This window comes from Triticum urartu, chromosome 1A (assembly GCF_056163025.1).
Source record: "Triticum urartu cultivar PI428250 chromosome 1A, HENAU_Tu73, whole genome shotgun sequence".
Lineage (NCBI taxonomy): Eukaryota > Viridiplantae > Streptophyta > Magnoliopsida > Poales > Poaceae > Triticum > Triticum urartu.
In genome coordinates, this window is record NC_141873.1 from 38363958 (window position 1) to 38381889 (window position 17932).

General features: G+C 42.4%; 1 protein-coding gene and 3 pseudogenes across 1 annotated transcript; 3 read left to right on the forward strand and 1 right to left on the reverse strand.

The window, feature by feature from the left end:
• Window positions 1-1463: 1463 nt before the first annotated feature.
• On the forward strand, window positions 1464-1582 carry LOC125533427 (5S ribosomal RNA; annotated as a pseudogene).
• Window positions 1583-2344: 762 nt separating this feature from the next.
• LOC147989753 (5S ribosomal RNA) lies at window positions 2345-2463 on the forward strand (annotated as a pseudogene).
• A 308-nt stretch (window positions 2464-2771) lies between these two features.
• LOC147989754 (5S ribosomal RNA) lies at window positions 2772-2890 on the forward strand (annotated as a pseudogene).
• Window positions 2891-3301: 411 nt separating this feature from the next.
• LOC125544673 (protein trichome birefringence-like 11) lies at window positions 3302-7335 on the reverse strand. Its single transcript, XM_048708422.2, has 4 exons — window positions 6629-7335; window positions 5269-5664; window positions 4592-4750; window positions 3302-4141 (listed from the first exon to the last, which is right to left on the reverse strand). The coding sequence occupies exons 1-4, from the start codon at window positions 7075-7077 to the stop codon at window positions 3763-3765; spliced, it is 1383 nt and encodes a 460-aa protein (XP_048564379.1). The 5' UTR covers window positions 7078-7335; the 3' UTR covers window positions 3302-3762.
• Window positions 7336-17932: the final 10597 nt, after the last annotated feature.

A 17932-nucleotide genomic window follows, 5' to 3' on the forward strand; every position in this document is an offset into this window, starting at 1 on the left:
TGGCCCAATAGTGATGTACTGTCTCTTGGGGCTCTTGTCTAATATGGGAAAGATCACTTATGTGAGGGTGGGTAGGTAGATTTAAGTCTAAACCCTGACCCAGTCTGAGACCCGAAGGAGTTTCCCAGCTTGGTAGTTCGGGCTCTGGGACGTTGCCCAACGGTACTAGCCCGCTGTTCGATTCCAGGTTCGAAGCTTGGGCCATGTCCTCCCATAGACGGGTATCCGGCTCGGAGAGCTCGGGAATCCGGACATAGTTTTTCCTCAAAATAGAGGAAGAATCGCTACATCGCTCCTCCACCACCGCTATCTGATGGGTAACCGGTGGAGAGTTAATCTCTCTTTGGTCGGGGTTAAGCCCGATCCAATCATAGTCTGTAGCGACTTCCAAGGCGGCAATGCAATCCAAGAGCTCGTTCAAAGAAGAGAGCTCCATTGGATCCATCTGCTCGGCGAATCCCGAGCCGACGTGGAGGCTGTTTTTGATGACCCGAGAAGTCATCGTCGGCGTGACAGCCGACGGGGCGGTCACGACGAAACCGCCTAATCGGAGAGTTTGGCCTACAGCCAGGGCTCCCCCAGAGGTAACGTTGTCCCTGACAACAAGACGAGCCATCAGGCCTTATCGTGACGGCACAATGGAACTCTCAATGAAAGCACCAATATCGGTGTCAAAAACGGCGGATTTCGGGTAGGGGGTCCTGAACTGTGCGTCTAAGGCGGATGGTAACAGGAGGCGGGGGGCACAATGTTTACCCAGGTTCGGGCCCTCTCGATGGAGGTAATACCCTACTTCATGCTTGATTGATCTTGATGATATGAGTATTACAAGAGTTGATCTACCACGAGATCGGAGAGGCTAAACCCTAGAAGCTAGCCTATGGTATGATTGTTGTTGTCCTACGGACTAAAACCCTCCGGTTTATATAGACACCGGAGAGGCTAGGGTTACACAGAGTCGGTTACAAGGGAGGAGATCTACATATCTGAATCGCCAAGCTTGCCTTCCACGCAAAGGAGAGTCTCATCTGGACACGGGACGAAGTCTTCAATCTTGTATCTTCATAGTCCAACAGTCCGGCCAAAGTACATAGTACGGCTGTCCGAGGACCCCCTAATCCAGGACTCCCTCAGCCCTCGTGTTGCATTCCCTTTTTAATTGTTTTTGCGCCACGTGCAAAACAAAACGCACGTGCGCGGCATATATTTTGCACGTTTGCGGTAAGTTTTAGCTCGCTGCTCATTATTCACGCGTCTAGCGATGGCGTTGTGGCGCGGGAAGCGCGTTCGGGAAGGGGTCGGAACCTTGGTAAATAGGCGCTGGTGCGGTTGAGATGGAGGTGTGGAAACCATGGTAAACTCGTCTCCGTGGTTGAGCGGGAGCGGCCAAAGCAAAGTACAATCATCTTTGTAGTGGAGCTGGGAGGGGCAAGCATAAGGGACGAAGACGGGGATAACATATCGGATGTGATTATACAAGCACTAAAGCACCAGATCCCATCAAAACTCCGAAGTTAAGCGTGCTTGGGCAAGAGTAGTACTAGGATGGGTGGCCTCTTGGGAAGTCCTCGTGTTACATTGCCTTTTTAATTTTTTTTGTGCCGCGTGCAAAACAAAACGCACGTGCGCAGCATATATTTACCATGTTTTGCTATTTTCCACGCTTTCGGTAAGTTTTAGCTCGCTGCTTATTATTCACGCGTCTAGCGGCAGCGTTGTGGCGCGACAAGCACTATCTGAAAGGGGTCAAAACCGTGGTAAATAGGCGCTGATGCGGTTGAAAGGGAGGGGTGGAAACCGTGGTAAACTTGTCTCTATAGTTGAGCGGGAGCGGCCAAAGCAATGTACAATCGTCTTTGTAGTGGAGCTGGGAGGGGCAAGCATAAGGGACAAAGACGGTGGTGACATGTCGAAGGCGATCAAAGCAACACTAATGCATCGGATCCCATCAGAACTTCGAAGTTAAGCGTGCTTGGGCGAGAGTGGTACTAGGATGAGCTACCTACTGTGAAGTCCTCGTGTTACATTACCTTTTTAATATATATTTTTGCGCCACGTGCAAAATGAAATGCATGTGCGCGGCATATACTTACCACATTTGCAGTAAGTTCTAGCTTGCTGCTCATTACTCACGGGTCTAGCGACGGCGTTGTGGCGTGGGAAGCACATTCTGAAAGGGGTCAAAACTGTGGTAGATAGACACTGGTGCGGTTGAAAAGAAGGGGTGGAAACCGTGGTAAACTCGTCTTCGTAGTTAAGCGGGAGCCGCCAAAGCAATGTAAAATCGTTTTTGTAGTGGAGCTGAGAGGGGCAAGCATAAGAAACGAAGATGGGTTAACATGTTTGATGCGATCATACCAGCACTAAAGCACCTGATCCTATCAGAACTCCAAAGTTAAGCGTGCTTTGGTGAGGATAGTAATAGGATGGGTGAACTCCTGGGAAGTCCTCTTATTGCATTTCCTTTTAAAAAAAATTCGCACCGTGTGCAAAACAAAACACACGTGCACGGCATATATTTACTATATCTTATTATTTTGCATGTTTGTGGTAAGTTTTATCTCGCTTCTCATTATTCACGCGTCTAGCGACGGCGTTGTGGCGTGTTCTGAAAGGGGCCGAAACCATGGTAAATAGGCGCTGGTGCGGTTGAGAGGGAGGGGTGAAAATCATGGTAAACTCGTCTCCATAATTGAGCGGGAGTGGCCAAATCAATGTACAATCATCTTTGTAGCGGCAAGCATACGGGACGAAGACAGGGATAACATGTTGGAAGCGATCATACCAGCACTGAAGCAACGGATCCCATTAAAATTTCAAAGTTAAGCGTGCTTGGGGAAGAGTAGTATTTGGATGGGTGGCCTTCTGGGAAGTTCTCTTGTTGCATTTTCTTTCTAATTTTTTCATGCCTCGTGACAAACAAGACACACGTGTGTGACATATATTTATCTTGTCTTCTTATTTTTCATGTTTTCGGTATATTTTGACTCTCTACTCATTATTCACGCATCTAACAGCTGTGTTGTGGCGCGGCAAACGCGTTCTAAAAAAGATCGAAACCGTGATAAATAGGCGTTGCCGCGGTTGAGAGGGATGGTTGAAAACCGTGTGAGGATAAGGGACAAATATAAGGATACCATGTGGTATGCCATCATGCGTACACACAAAAGTACCGCATCATCTCAGTACTTCAAAGTTATGCTTGTTGTGACGAGAGTAGTACGTGAATGGGTGTTTGGTAAAAGTACTTGCTATTCTTACGACAACATAAATTGCCATGAAAACAATACATTTTACAATGGCATCCCAGAAAATGTCTGCACTATTACATTTCTCATTAAATATTTACATTTGTTCCGGATGGGATAAAAATCCCGAAATGTGCAAATCAACTGCCGGAGCCACTGAGAACATACCTTTGAGGATAAAATTCCTGAATTACATACAATCACCACGGTAACTCCCCCAATATGACAGCAGCCAAATAAAGTAATAAACTATGTACATCATCGAATGCAGCCCCTCTAATCTATGATCACATCGGCTAAAACTTTGGCTGCCTCTGTGAAACATAGTGGTATGCCTTTCTTTAATTTTGCTCTTATTTGCACTCTTCTCTCAACATACAACAGATTAGAGTGGTACAACTTCCTACAAGCCAGCTCCTATCTTGCAAAATCATAGTGCAGGAGGATCACCAACCAACCTCAGATACAAAGCTTCACCGGGCGAGCATCGGGTAGCCTACCCATAGAATTTTAGTCAACTTGTGTTCAGCGTTCTGGAAGCAGCAAGGGAAACATTTTGGTCCACCATCGTTTGCCTTTTCATGAAGACGGCGTACACAAGCTCGTTCCAGGTATCAGGAACTCCAGGCAAGCACCAATGGCTGCAATCCTGTCTACGCAGGGGGACAGGCCCCGAAGGGCTGATGTACACTGACAAGTGACCATCTTTTCGCTGTGCCGTCATCTGTGTCACGTTCAGTATAGCTAATCCAGGCATCTTGGGTTTTGTGCTGCTCCCAAGAACATTATGGACAGGCTCAAGCTTGTCCGCCCATTGCTCCAGCGATTTAAACGGTGTCGCATCAGGAAGAGTTTCCAAGTGGCAACTCCCTCCACTCTTCCAGTCGCCGCCCCTATGGAAAACATGGATTACTCTAGTTATGGATCAGTCAATTTGTCCAACTATTGTTAAATTGGTTTGAAAATGGGAATGGGAGAAATTAATCCAGTGTTTTACAGCACAGAAGTCAGGAAGCCTCCATTATTTGCTTTTCAAGTTCCTAGACAAGATACAAGAAGCACCACTTTCCACCGAAAGCCCAACCCGTATTCTCATATATTCAGTAAAATTGTAAAAACGGCCAGCGAAAGGTGGATCATATATCGAACAATAATGTTTTGGCGAAGTTCGAATATAAACCATAATGAATAAATTCTGAGCCCAAAACATATTGTGTCAAGCCAACAACATGCGATGATTGTTTGGTGCCTTGAAACATAATCATTCTCAATGAAAATGCTATAGCAAGGAAACATAAAAAGGAATACGTAGCAGTGATAGATAAGTGGTTCGTTAGACAGACCTGAAGTGCACAGGAGCATAAGTACGGAAGATGACCTGGGTCTTGCTTGTGTTAACTTTTTTGTGAACCCAATTGAAGAGTGTTTGTATTGATTTTTGGTATGCATCAATAACAGTCATCTTCATCTTCACCTTACTGCCTTCTTGAAAATAGGCGCCCCTAGCACACATAAAGAAACCCTTGTTTAAAGTCAACTACGGAAGATGCAATTGTGTTGTGGTGGTTCCAGAAGAAATTAACTACATATAGAGATGTATCGGTGAATCATCATTACATAAAGCAGGTTGGGGACAAGAAATCTCATACTAGTACGTTCATAGTACGTATAATTGAAGAACAAAAGAGTTCTTGGGCCTCTTTATTACCCATTTAGCTCTAACCACATCTTAACATTCCATATCCTCAATAGTCTCATGAATCATGCTATCATAGTTCTGTCAAATAGCTATCAAAAAAGTATACACATGAACAAATTAAAATATTGGGTATACTAATCAAATACTACTCTGCTGGTGTGTATACTAATAACTAGTACTATGTTAATTTCGAATTTGAAAGGTGAATTCATGAACGTGGAGAAGGTATGGTAAAATAAAAGGACACATCTACAAGAAACATTTAACAGTGAAGCAGGACAAGTTAGTAAGTCAACATAATGTATATTATTAGTTGCTTACCCTCTAATTGTTTTCTCGTAGTTCCACCAATGCCCTGTGTTAAAGATCAAAATATCAGCATTGCTCCACTTACCACGGTCTGACATCCAATCCATGGCATCCACCTTAATTGTGTACTTAACAACCTTAGAGGCTCCAGCTGGTGCACGGCCATGAAGGGCTATAAAAGGAGATCTGTAATACTCCACTGTGCAATTGTAGTCGCTAAACTTGAAAATCAAGAAACCCGTGTGCTTTGTGATGGGACTTCCATTAATTTCATAGATGGACTTCTTGTTGGGAACAACACTTGAGAGCATACAAAGCAGAGACTCCCATTGGTTCCTTCCAATTGAATCACCAACGAATACTACTCTTCTATTCCGTAGCTTCTCGAGCATAAACTTGGCATCAAATCTAAGAAACGAGAGAAGAAAAACTGCACTAAGTTAGAAAGCAGAGGTAAATTATGCTTTATAGAGGATAAAAGCAAATTGTTCTGGTTGCTCCGCTCACATAGACATGATTAGCAGTAAGCAAAAAAATGAACTTACATAATACAAAGAAACTGACGATCACTTTCATTTGTAGGATTCCAATTTGCAAAGAGTTTGAGAGCAGTGACATGCTCAGTAAGATTATTACTACGATTATTCCAAGTAAAGGCTCTGTTCAAACTTAATTACAATGCTCTGTTCTTTAGCTTCACCATAAAGGCTCTTCATTTTTTTGTCCATCAGTGATGTGCTAAGCACAATAAACTAATTGCTGCAGTCACATACATGAAAACATTAAATTTAACTAAGGAAGCTAACCAGCAACATATTCTAGATTTCACGGTGCAAAAAAAGAACATAACAACACCAGTAACAACAGAAATAACAGAGGACTCAACAAATAACAGGAACAGACCACTTCCAACCACAATGGCAAGAAAGACGGCAACATCATGTCAGACCCAAATAACTGAACAATATCATTCAATTAACTAATATATTTCCATGTTGATTGCTATAGATTGCGTCACGTTTATTTGACAAAGCCATCACCATCCTAATTTCTTCTTTTTGACAAGTTCGGCCAACTGAAAATTAAAAACTGCACAGGCACAGCCAACCTATCCACGTGACCAAGAACCAGTAATGGATTGGAACTTGTGAGTACAAATGTGAATTGTGCATTCAACTCCCCAGAGAGCGACATGTTGAAATTCATGTCGGATAATAGTGAATTTAAGGTTCTTGTGAGTTGTGAGTTGTGACTAGAAATTTCTCTGACACAACAAGCTTGGCAAAACTACATAAACCAAACGGAGGGGGTACTGGTAGCAAGCAACGGCGCAAGCAAGAAGCAGCGAACTCGAACCAACCAACCAACCAACCTGGGTAGATCGCAGCGCGACGGCTGCCACCGCCATTTGACATAGGACGTGTCCGGCCGGCCGTTCTCGGAGCACCGGAACCCACCGTCCAAGAAGGGGCAGTCCTTGGAGTCGTAGAGCGGGTAGCTGTCGTCCCACACCCAGCTCCCGTCGAACAGGTCGCACTCCTCCTCCTCCACTGCCGCCATCGCCGCCGCACCGGCCCCGTGCCCCTTCTCCGGGGACGGCGAAGGCGACGCCTCGGCCGCGATGGAGACCCCGCCGCTCCAGAGCTTCCTGGGGGACGCGAGCGCGTAGTCGACGGCGGCGGTGTAGCGGAGCGACGCGGTGCGGACGAGCAGCAGCAGCAGCAGCGCGGCGGTCGCCGTGACCAGGACGGCGAGCCCCACCACCCCGGCCTTCTCCAGCGGCCTCCTCATCGCCCGCCGCTTCGTCGGCGACCCCACCATCGCCCCTCCCCTACCTCGCGAAGCAAGGCGAGAAGAGACCAAGAACAAAGCTGAAGTTTATGAGACGGGGACGAGGGCCGAGCGGCAAGCGAATAGAATTTGTGTTTGTGTGGGGGAAAGCGAAGCGTGTGGACTGTGGAGTACACTTGGGCATGCACCGCCACGGCTACCCCATTCATCGCCATGGCCCATGAGCCATTACGGCATTAGCATGGGCGAGATGCCGACTCCAGTCCAGTAATGATGGTAAGATTTCTGCAGCCCACACGGAGACGCCATTCTTTTTAGGCTAACACGGAGAGGAGACGCCATCTGTTTCAGCATCACTGTCCCGTGGAATCTTCTCATGGGCCACACGTTGACGAGGGACGTGACCGGTGCTCTTCCGTGGTTCACTTGTTCCGAATTGCCGACTAGATGCCATTTTCTCGTGTTCCAATTCTAGGTTGCTATCGCCTTTTGTTATATATATTGAGCCAAATCCACTATAATATGGACCACGGAGTAGTGTTGCCAAGGATTAGAACCACTGAATAGCAATGTGCTTCCTCAAATTCTATCCATATTTTTTCAAAGTGGCTTTGCCACCACGAAAGATTCTTTTCCCATCTGCATCTGTCCCAGCACCGTGTTCTTTAGGGCACTGCAGTAGCATGGCGGCGAGCTGCGCCGCCATGTACTGGATTAGAGGCTGGGTCTCAGGGCCTCCCGCGTCAGGCGGCGCTTGGAGATGTCCCCCTGACGTAGTGCAATTTGTTTTCAGGGGTTGGCGAAGTGCACACAACAAGCGTAAGCATCCGCGCTACTGGGCCGGCCCGTTAATTACTACTCTCTTCGTTTCAGTTAGTATTAAATCAGCGACACTTATTTTAGAGTAGAGAGAGTATCATATGTTTGTATTGTTTCTTTTTCTTTGTATTTCAAATAAAATAAAACGTAGATATTTCAAAATTACTTTACTTGATTTTCTAAAAGCATTCATCGCACATTTAAAAGGAGTTCATGTAGTGCAAAAATAATGTTTGAACACCTTTTAGAATTGTTGATAGGATTCAGAAAAAAAAGTTCATGATATTTAAATAATGTTCACTCGTTTCAAAAAAAAATTCACAACACTTTATCAAAAACAATTACAATGGACAGAAAATATTGGCGCAAGTTAAAAAATGTTTCAAACCATTCAAAAACATGCGTATGACATTTAAAATGTTCACACATTTTAGAAAAAAGAATATTTGTGACATTTAAAAGAACTGTTGAACATTACGATTTTAGGTTCGTAACTGAAACGACTCTTCTTGCATAAAGTCAAACGCATGCAAGTTCCTCACATGCATGTTGTGTGTTGATTGACGGGAGCACAAGCTTTTCTATTGGCCTGCATGCCACGTGTGTATGCTTCCAAATTGCAACTGTACATTCATGCAAAACAACAAGAAGATGGTGGCAGTAAAGATTATTAGCATAGGAATAAAATGTTCTAACACTCCGACGACGAACCCGATAAAAATCTGTTCTCATCAGTAGATTCGTCGTGACGAGATCTTTAAAATTAGATCTCATATTGGTATGCTCCAATGACTTTTTTGGGGGTCCAAACTTATCTCTTTTAGACTACTTAAATTTATCACTCATACAATATATAATTTATCAGGCTATTTACACAAAACTTAATGGGCATAAAAAGGATTCTTCCAACCTTCTCCCTACATGCACATGCATGTATGCACTAGAGGCAGAAAACCCCGATAACAACCTAGCTTCTTCCTATTCAAAATATTCAAAATCATTTGTATGTTTAATCCTCGGCCCGATTGATAATCCGTTTGCACCATTAAATCTATCGCGACGAGATTTTGAAAGCTAGATCCTATGTTGATATGTTCCAATGACTTTTTTTTATCAAAACTTACCATGCTTGCGCTACGTATGTTACCACATCTATGATACGTTGGTTATCATGGTGTTTGCACTGAAGTTACCGAGGTATGTTTCAACAATTTTTCTCCTGAATCAAAATTATATGGCATTTTGTACGTAATTTATTAGGTCTGCGGTGTATATTACCATACTATTTACACATAAGTTACAAGAGTATGTTTTCAAACATTTTCCCCCAATCAAAGTTGTCGTGGTGTTTGTATGTAAGTTATCATGTTTGCGGTTCGTATATTATCGTACCATTGACACCTAAGTTATCAGGTGTATGTTTTCAACGACTTTTCCCCTTGGTCAAAATTATCATGGTGTTTGTACATAAGTTATCAAGTCTGCGGTTCGTATATTACCTTGCTACTTATACATAAGTTATCGGGGGTATATTTTCAGTGACTTTTTCCTCCGATCAAAGTTACTGCATTGTTTGTACGTAAAATATCATGTCTGCAATGCATAGATCATGCTATTTACACAGAAGTTATTAGGATATGTTTATATAAAAAACTAGATCAAAGTTCATGTAGATAGAAAAATCATATTCCCTTTCTTTTAGGAAAAAGGAGACATCAGTGAGATGGTTGCTTAATTAAGTTAACTACTACATCATTCAGGGTTTAAATCCCATGGCATGCAAAAAAAGAGCTTCTATATTTTCTAAATTTTACTGTTCATTCAGTGCACTTGCACCTAGGAGCAGAAGCTCCAAGCGCCCAAATAGAAGTCTTTCCTATTATTTACACAAAAACCAACCTAGCTAGCTGAGCAGGTAGATGGCCCTCGGGATGGAGAGAAAATGGGGATTAAGTTTAGGGGGAAGAGGGAAATCGGTGGGATGAAGGATCATACGATGGAGATCGGACGTGGGACGAGGCATTTGACGCTTAAAATCAGATGGTTCACCCCTTACTTTTCTCATTTAAAAAAATGTTCATACAATGCAAAAAATTATTATGTACTATAAAAAATGTTACCCACTATAAAACAAATGTACAAGACATTTCTAAAAAAATATGCATTTTCAAAATATTTATGACAGTTTTGAAAAATGTTAATGCCTTGTAAAATATTGTTCACGTCATATAAATATGTTTCATAACATTAAACAAATGTTCAACGTGTATCTGAAAATGTTAAACATTTATTAAATGTAAATGTTCCAAACAAGTATTTGCAAAAATGCCAATTATCTATTTGAAATATTGAACATGTATCAAAAGTATTATGTGTGTATACGAAAAATGTAGAAAATGTATTGCAAAATGTTGATATGTATTTAAAAAAATAAAAGAAAACAAACAAGGTAAAACAATCGCAGAAAAAGAATAACAAAAGCCAAAGAAAACAATTAGAATGCAAAATGCATAAAAGGTAAAACACAAAAAAATATCAAAAACCACAACAAAAACCAATGAAAACCAGCACAAAAAACACACAGAAAAATATATGAGAAAACCGGTCTCGATGCTTCACTAAAAACTGCTCCCCAAAGACCCGTACAGGGATGGTCCATCTGGCTCTTGCCTATTGTGAGACGGTACTGCCATACGGAATAATGCCTCGCAATAAGCGAGATGTAGCTCACATGCAAATAATAAAGGATCATGTGTTGGATTTCCTATTCACCACTCTTTGCGGTAGGTTGGGACAAAACGCACAAGGTTGGTGGGTTTTGGTCCGACCCATGGTAGCTGCTACAGGTTCTCTTTTTTCCCCTAATTTTAGGAACCTTCTAGAAGGTTCAAGCTTGGTTTTTTGTTCCTTTATTACTTTCCTTTTTATTAATAGAAATTTGATATTTCTTGATATTTGTAAATTTCAAAAATATTCATGTTTTTGAAATTTGTTAAAAAAATCAAAATTGTTCATGTTTTGAAGCATTCTTTGCAAAACTTTTAAAATGTTTGCATTATTCTAAAAAGTACAAATTTCATACTTTTTAGCGTTTTAAAAGAAATGCAAATTTTAAGACATCTAATTTTTAAGTAAATATTCAAAAAATTAGAAAAAATGTTCACATTCTTAGAAAGATTTAAATAATTGAAAAGGTATTCGCATTTTCTAAAAATGTTCACTTTTTGTCAACTTGTTTTCATGTTTTCAAAAGATGTTCACATTTTCACAAACTGTTTAGAAATTTAGAAAATGGTTTTTCTAATGCTGAATAAAAACCACGTCTTGAACTGTTTAAGGTTTGCTACAATGTATTTCCCAGTTCAAGACAGTGTTTTGCGATTCGCTATAGTGTTTCCACTGTAGTATCCTAGTCGTGCCTGCAATGGGTCGGCAACCCAATTGCGTTGCCCCTATTTGTCGCGCCACTGTTGGAACGTCCAATAGGAACTCCCATCATGTGGGTTTATGCAGCCGTCAGTGGGTTCCAGACAGTTAACTGGGATAGCCCATCTAAAATTTGCTTTGCGCATGGGTGCCCACTAAACACTTTTAAGTGGAATGGGTAGCAGAGTCCGAGTCTCACCTTACGTCGCAGTACCGGTGTAGCCTCTTCCAACCGGGGACGTTGCCCCGGAGCCCAATGCCCCCCGCTGTTGACATGGAGAAGCAGAGGCCCAACCGCCACCGTCCTTTGCAGTGCCCCGGGCTTGCCCGATGGCCACCTCTAGCTGTGGAGGGGGAGGGACCGAATGGGGAGGAAGGTGGCGGGGTTAGGGTTTAGGCCCCCGAGTCTCCTAAGCGAGGCGACACGAGGGTGGGTGGTTCTTGCAGTTGTTCGTGATTTCCCATAAAGATGGATCATGGTTGTTCCATATTCCGAGCATCAAAATAACTTTGTACGGGTGACATGGTGTTGGGTGTTCCATATTTTCATTGGCTCTCTTCAGGAAGATTATCTGTTTCAAGTTGAGCCTCATCAACTAATTTAGTTTGTTTCACATCTGATTCTAACTTGTGCTTCTGCGGAGGTCTTAGCGAAACCGAGTCTCTAGCACCCAAAGGTCCCCCTTCCCAGGGTGGGGCCTAAAGTGGAGTCCATCAGCTTTCGAGTTATCTCCACTCGCTCTAGTGTGTTTGCTGTAGATATATGCGATTTTGTCACACCTTTAGAATTAGTGAAGGCATCTAGCAAATTATTAGCTAGCCGGAGATTTATTATCCTCTGAACTTCAATTCTGCATCACTAGTGTGTGGATATAAGGATTGAATCCTAGGGCCTAGGGCACAAGTGGAACTGAGTGCTCTACTCTTATGCGTAGGGCCAGAAAATAACCAAAATGCTTTCGAGGTGAATTCTCCAATATTATCCATTCCAATGGACTTAACCTGATTATCAGGGAAACTTGCCCTTAAATGTATTATCTAGGAAATAAGCTTTATAAAAGCACGGTTCCTTGTTGACAAGAGGCATACATGGCTCCTCCGAGTACTGGCGTTAATATAAGTACCATAAAAATATGTAGGGGGCTGACAGGGGTTGTATCGGTCCACAAATATCGCCCTTGATTCTTTACAGGAATGAAGGTGACTAAGCTCTTACTGTGCGAAAAGGATGGCATAGGAATTAACTTCCCCTTGGCATATGAATTATAAAATCTTTTGGATTTGAGAAGCCCTTACTTTAATGTTGTGACCAACAGTATTAGTGATGATTTTTCTCATCATACTCAACCCAGGATGACCTAGTCTACGAGGCCATATTTGGTTAGAATCTTGGTTACCAAAGATGGCTTTCATAGCAATATACTCTTCAATAGATTTATGTATGTGTAATGCAATCCTGATGCTAAGGAAGGGAGTTTTTCAACCACATTCTTTTGATATCCATCAAACTTAGTCATAAGTAAATATCCAACATTATGCTCTTTCCCAATTTATAACAACCATTGGGTCAGATATCCTTGAAGCTCAAAAGGCTTCGCTTCGATTCGGGGTACAATAGTACTTCGTTGATCACTATTTTTGTAACCATAGGGAGAACTAATGTGGCTCTTCGAGTGCCAACAATATGAGCATTGCTTCCAGCAATGTTCATGATATTCCTGGTTTTCTTTTTCAAAGTCTGAAAATATTTATCTTCTTGGATAATTGTGTTTGTGACAGTGTTGTCTATAAGACATTTCTCCTCTTCCACCATTAGATTGTACAACCGTGTAGCCAAGAAGAGCACTCGTGCTGATAACGTGTTATAACTCGTTGTTGATCTCCTTCTCCGACACGAATGTTCAATAGATAAATGAAACATTGCACGAACAAAGACACAAGTATGCATTATTATTATTATTGCGAAAAAAGACACAAGTATGTATGGAGAGAAACTTCTCGGTAACACTCCATATCATTGTCATCATGTCATGTATAATCTTAGTACTAAACCCACATTGACATTTTGATACGTTGCGAAGGTTTCAAGTCATGTTACTAATGACAATGATTACTTTTTGTTTAACTCATAGAAATCAATTGAGTAACATACATAGGTTAATGTTTCATAACAATTATGTCTTAATTGTCATTAGAATAGTTTCAGATGAGAAAAAAGAATAGTTTCAAACGAGACCATCCATCTCTATATATTTGTCCAACCCAGGTTGTGACGAGCCACGCACCACAGCAGCGGCAGCTAGAAGAAAACAACAAGCTAAGCCATGGCCGTGCACAAGGGCGTTGCGCCAGCGCTCCTCGTCCTCTTGCCATTGATGTTGCTCTCCACTGCCGCATGGACACGCCATGTTCCTACAGGCCCGAACCCCATACATAATGAATTCCCGCCGCCGGACACGCCGTTGCCACCACTGCAGCCAGTGCGACCGCCCGGACACCTGCCGCCCGCTGGAACAAGCACACATGTCTCTGCGGTGCCGAGGTCGATCCCTCCTATAGGCAACTACCAGCTGCCCCCATCACCAGCGCCTTCGCAGGCTTGATGGTTCCGTGACAATATGTCCACCCTGGATGCGATGATCACGTCAACGTTTGTGCTAGTTATCCTTCACTGCAAGCAAGCTGCTTCTGCAGTGTGTTATGTTTTTGTTTTTGCCAAAAGTGTTAACTATATGTAACGGTGCATGCATGTTTATCCGCCGAGCAATAAGATGGACGGTTTGTTCTTGATTAATCTTAAGATGCACTTTTTTACTACCAACACATGCACGACCGGCCCTGATTCTCTGGAGGCCATGGGCAAACTTAAAAAAAGGTCTAACAAAAAAAAATTCGCGAGAAAAAACTTTCGATCTATTCATTAATTATCAAGGCATACCAAAAACACTGGAAGTAAAAATACATCCAGGTTCGTAGACCACCTAGCGATGACTACAAGCACGGGAGCGAGCCGAAGGCGCTCCGCCGTCTTCTCCCCTCCTTCAGCGGAGCCTGGAAAAACTTATTATAGTAGACAGTTGCAAAGTCGTCGTGCTAAGGCCACATAGGACCAGCACATCAGAACAGAAACCACCGCCGACGAAGAGAAGCGTAGATCGGAAGGATCCAATCTGTAGACACACGAATATAGACGAACAAAGACATGATCCACGATAAGGCTTGTAATGAACGAGGTTCCCATTGTGTTTATAAGGTACGTATATCAAAAGGTATGAGTCCATTACTCCCAAGAGGGGAACTTGTTGATGAGTATGCATGGTAAACAATAGCCCATACTTACTGTGGTGATGATCATGCAGACATCCACATCTTATCATTTAATTTTACTAAGGACAAGTAACAACGTCATATCCTAGCTCATTGTTGTTTCAACTGGGCAAGTAGTTTCCTTTTTCCTTTATTTTTCTCATGGAAAGCTTTTAATGAAAAAGGGGAGCGTTGGACAAAGTAAGAACAGAACCATCTTCATACCTCTTCGCAAACCCTAGCCGCCACCATTTCCATCTCCATACCCACCATCACCACCATAGTTCATCTTCCTCTAGTTCATACTTGTAATCGTGCATCGCACATTAAGACATATATTTAATCAATCAATCTTCAAGATGTGTCCTTCAATGTGTTCTTCAATGTTTTCTTCTTGCGAACTAATCTTCATGTGTGAGTAGTTTGGTAAGGTATGTGTTGAGGCATAGGCCTTGTAAGCCTTTGTTGTGGGAATCAACGAAAGGACTTTGAATTAACATCCCGTGTACGTGAAATAAAATTATTCCGTAGATGTCTTTTGTCCTGTCTGTGATCTTCATCCCTGCTAGGTGCAATAAGAACGTGAAGTGTTATTCAGAACACTAGTGACAGTAAGGCTCGGTACGGTAACTCGAACCAAATCCTTGGGGATTCATGAGGTGTAGTCATTAAATACCCAAAGCTCTTGTCTGATTTCATTATCTTAATTATCGAGGCAACCCTGCGCGACGGATAGGGCCTACGGTAGGATAACTGATTCTTGATGCAGGGCTCGTGTCGGTCAAGATGTTATTTGGACACATCCCCCACTTCGGTTCGTAACAAGTACATCTCGATGGGTGACTTCCAGCGCACAATGAAGATCATATTTGGTCCAATACAAATACATGGTTGTAAGCATTACTACCTCATACATGTACCTCTTTTTATTATAAGTGTTTGAATCACTATTTGCTTGATTGATCCGGTCAAAAGCTGGAATTGATCCTTTAATATAAGCTTGAGACCATCGCTTCAAGGGAATCTTCCTCTCATGGGTTCGATAACCCAAGGTCACCTATGGGGAAATAGGTTAGGGATAATCTTTTCTGTTCCATTACCTTATCACTAAAAGGAGGTATCAGCAAGTGCATTCTAGAAGGGTCAAAACCTTCGTATGTATGTGTTGTTGCAGTTGAGAGAGAGGGGTCGAAATCGTACTATACTTGTCTCCATAGTTAAGCAGGGGTGGTGCAAATAATATAAAATTGTATCTGTAGTTATCTAGGAGAGGCAAGCATAAATGAATTATGTGATCATGCGTACCAGCACTATAGTACCGGATCCTCTCTGAACTCCAAAGTCATGCATGATTGGACGAGAGTAGTATGAGAATGGGTGTTTGCCAAAATAACTTGCTATTCTCCGACAACATAAATTGCCATGAAAGACATGCATTTTACCATGCCATCCCAGAGAACGTATGCACAACTAAATTTCTCATTAAATATTTACAATTGACCCAGATGGGTTAGAAATGTCGAAATGTGCAAATCAACCATCGGAGCCACTGACAATATACTGTTGAGGTTAAAATTCCCGAATTGCATACAATCACCACGGCAACACCCCCAATATGATAGCAGCCAAATATACTATGTACATCACCAAATGTAGCCCCCTAAGCTATGATCACATTGGCTAACACTTTTTGCTACCTCTGTGAAACATAGACATCACATCGACCTATTGGTATGTGTTTCTTTAATTTTGCTCTTATTCCACTCTCCTCTCAGCTTACAACAGACATTCCTACTAGCCAGCTCCTATCTTTCAGCATCATCGTGTAAGAGGATAACGAACCAACCTCAGATAACGAGCTTTAGTGCTTCACTGAGCGAGCATCGGGTAGTCTACCCCTAGAATTTCAGTCAGCTTGTGTTCAGCGTTCTTGAAGCAGCGAGAGAAACATTTTGGGCCATCATCGTTTACCTTTTCATGAAGACATCGCAAACAAGCTCGTTCCAGGTAGTAGGAACTTCAGGCAAGCACCAATGGTTGCAATCCTGTCTGCGCAGGGGGCAGGCCCCGAAGGGCTGGTGTATACTAATAGGTGACCATCTTTTCGATGTGTTGTCATGTGTGTCACGTTCATATAGCTAACCCAGGGAGCTTGGGTCTGATGCTTCTCCCAAGAACATCATGGACAAGCTAAAACTTGTCAGCCCACTGCTCCAGCGATTTAACCCGGGTTGCATTGGGAAGAGTTTCCAAGTGGCAACTCCCTCCACTCTTCCAGTCGCCACCTTTGAGGAAAACTTGGATTACTCTAGTTAAGGATCAGTCAATTTATCCATGTATTGTTAATTTGATTTCTAAAATAATAATGAGAGAAATTAATGCAGCGTTTTATAGCATAGAAGTCAGGAGGCCACAATTTATTTGCTTTTCAAGAGCCTATACAAGATACAAGAAGCAACACTTTCCAACGAAAGCCCAACCCGTAATTTCATACATTCGGTAACATTCACCTCTTGAATTCTGCATAAGGCATATCATATGTGTATATCTCCCGCACATGATTCATGTCAGCATGTGCGCAATCTTCAAAGTCTCTTTGCAATCTTCTTCCATCGGCCATCGCTAATTTGTGAACCAAAATTGTATGACTATGTGCTACCATTTTGATATGTTGTTTCTTATGACTATATGTTGCTAAAGTTGATGTGTTGCAAACATGGGTATTTTATTCTTACGTGCGGGTACCTGTTTACCCTACCGGGTGGTGGGTATGGAAAAAATTGTACCAGCTAGTGCGGGTACTGGTACGAGTGATGGGTAAGCCCAAGGGGGGCCGATTAGGGTATGGCATGGCTCCGCCTGTTCCCAAACCCGGCGGGTGCCTTCCCTAATCTAGATAGTATAGTTAGCTGGTAGTTTGTACGTAATTAAATGTTAGTATGTAGGATTAAATGTTAGTACTAGATGGTCCCCAGTTTGTATGTCAGGCGGTATTGTCGTGTGTATCAATGTATGTGATTTTAAACCAATATTTGAGATTAAGGGCAAGGTGTGGTAACTCCCGGGTTGCCCTACACCCTCATGAAAAGTAAATTAAAAAAATAGAGAACGAAATGAAAAAAACTGAAATTTTGTGACATCAAATATGCTCAAACATTTTCGGTGGTTGCAAATTTTCATCGAGAAATATTATATAGCTAAAGGGTACACATGACAAACAAAAACCATTGCTCAAAAGTGCTCAAAACTATGAGCAATGAAATATTTTCCTTGTGTAGAGCTCCTCGGATGTTTTTTGTATGAAATCTTCAAGCAGCCACAAAGTTTGAGCATA

Bases quoted from the DNA above. Each gene is read 5' to 3' on its own strand.
- LOC125544673 (XM_048708422.2), bottom strand. From the start codon at position 7,077: ATGGTGGGGTCGCCGACGAAGCGGCGGGCGATGAGGAGGCCGCTGGAG. The intron at 5,665-6,628 runs GTTGGTTGGTTG...CTCGTTTCTTAG, and splicing joins TCGCGCTGCGATCTACCCAG to ATTTGATGCCAAGTTTATGC. The intron at 4,751-5,268 runs GTAAGCAACTAA...TATGTGTGCTAG, and splicing joins TACGAGAAAACAATTAGAGG to GGGCGCCTATTTTCAAGAAG.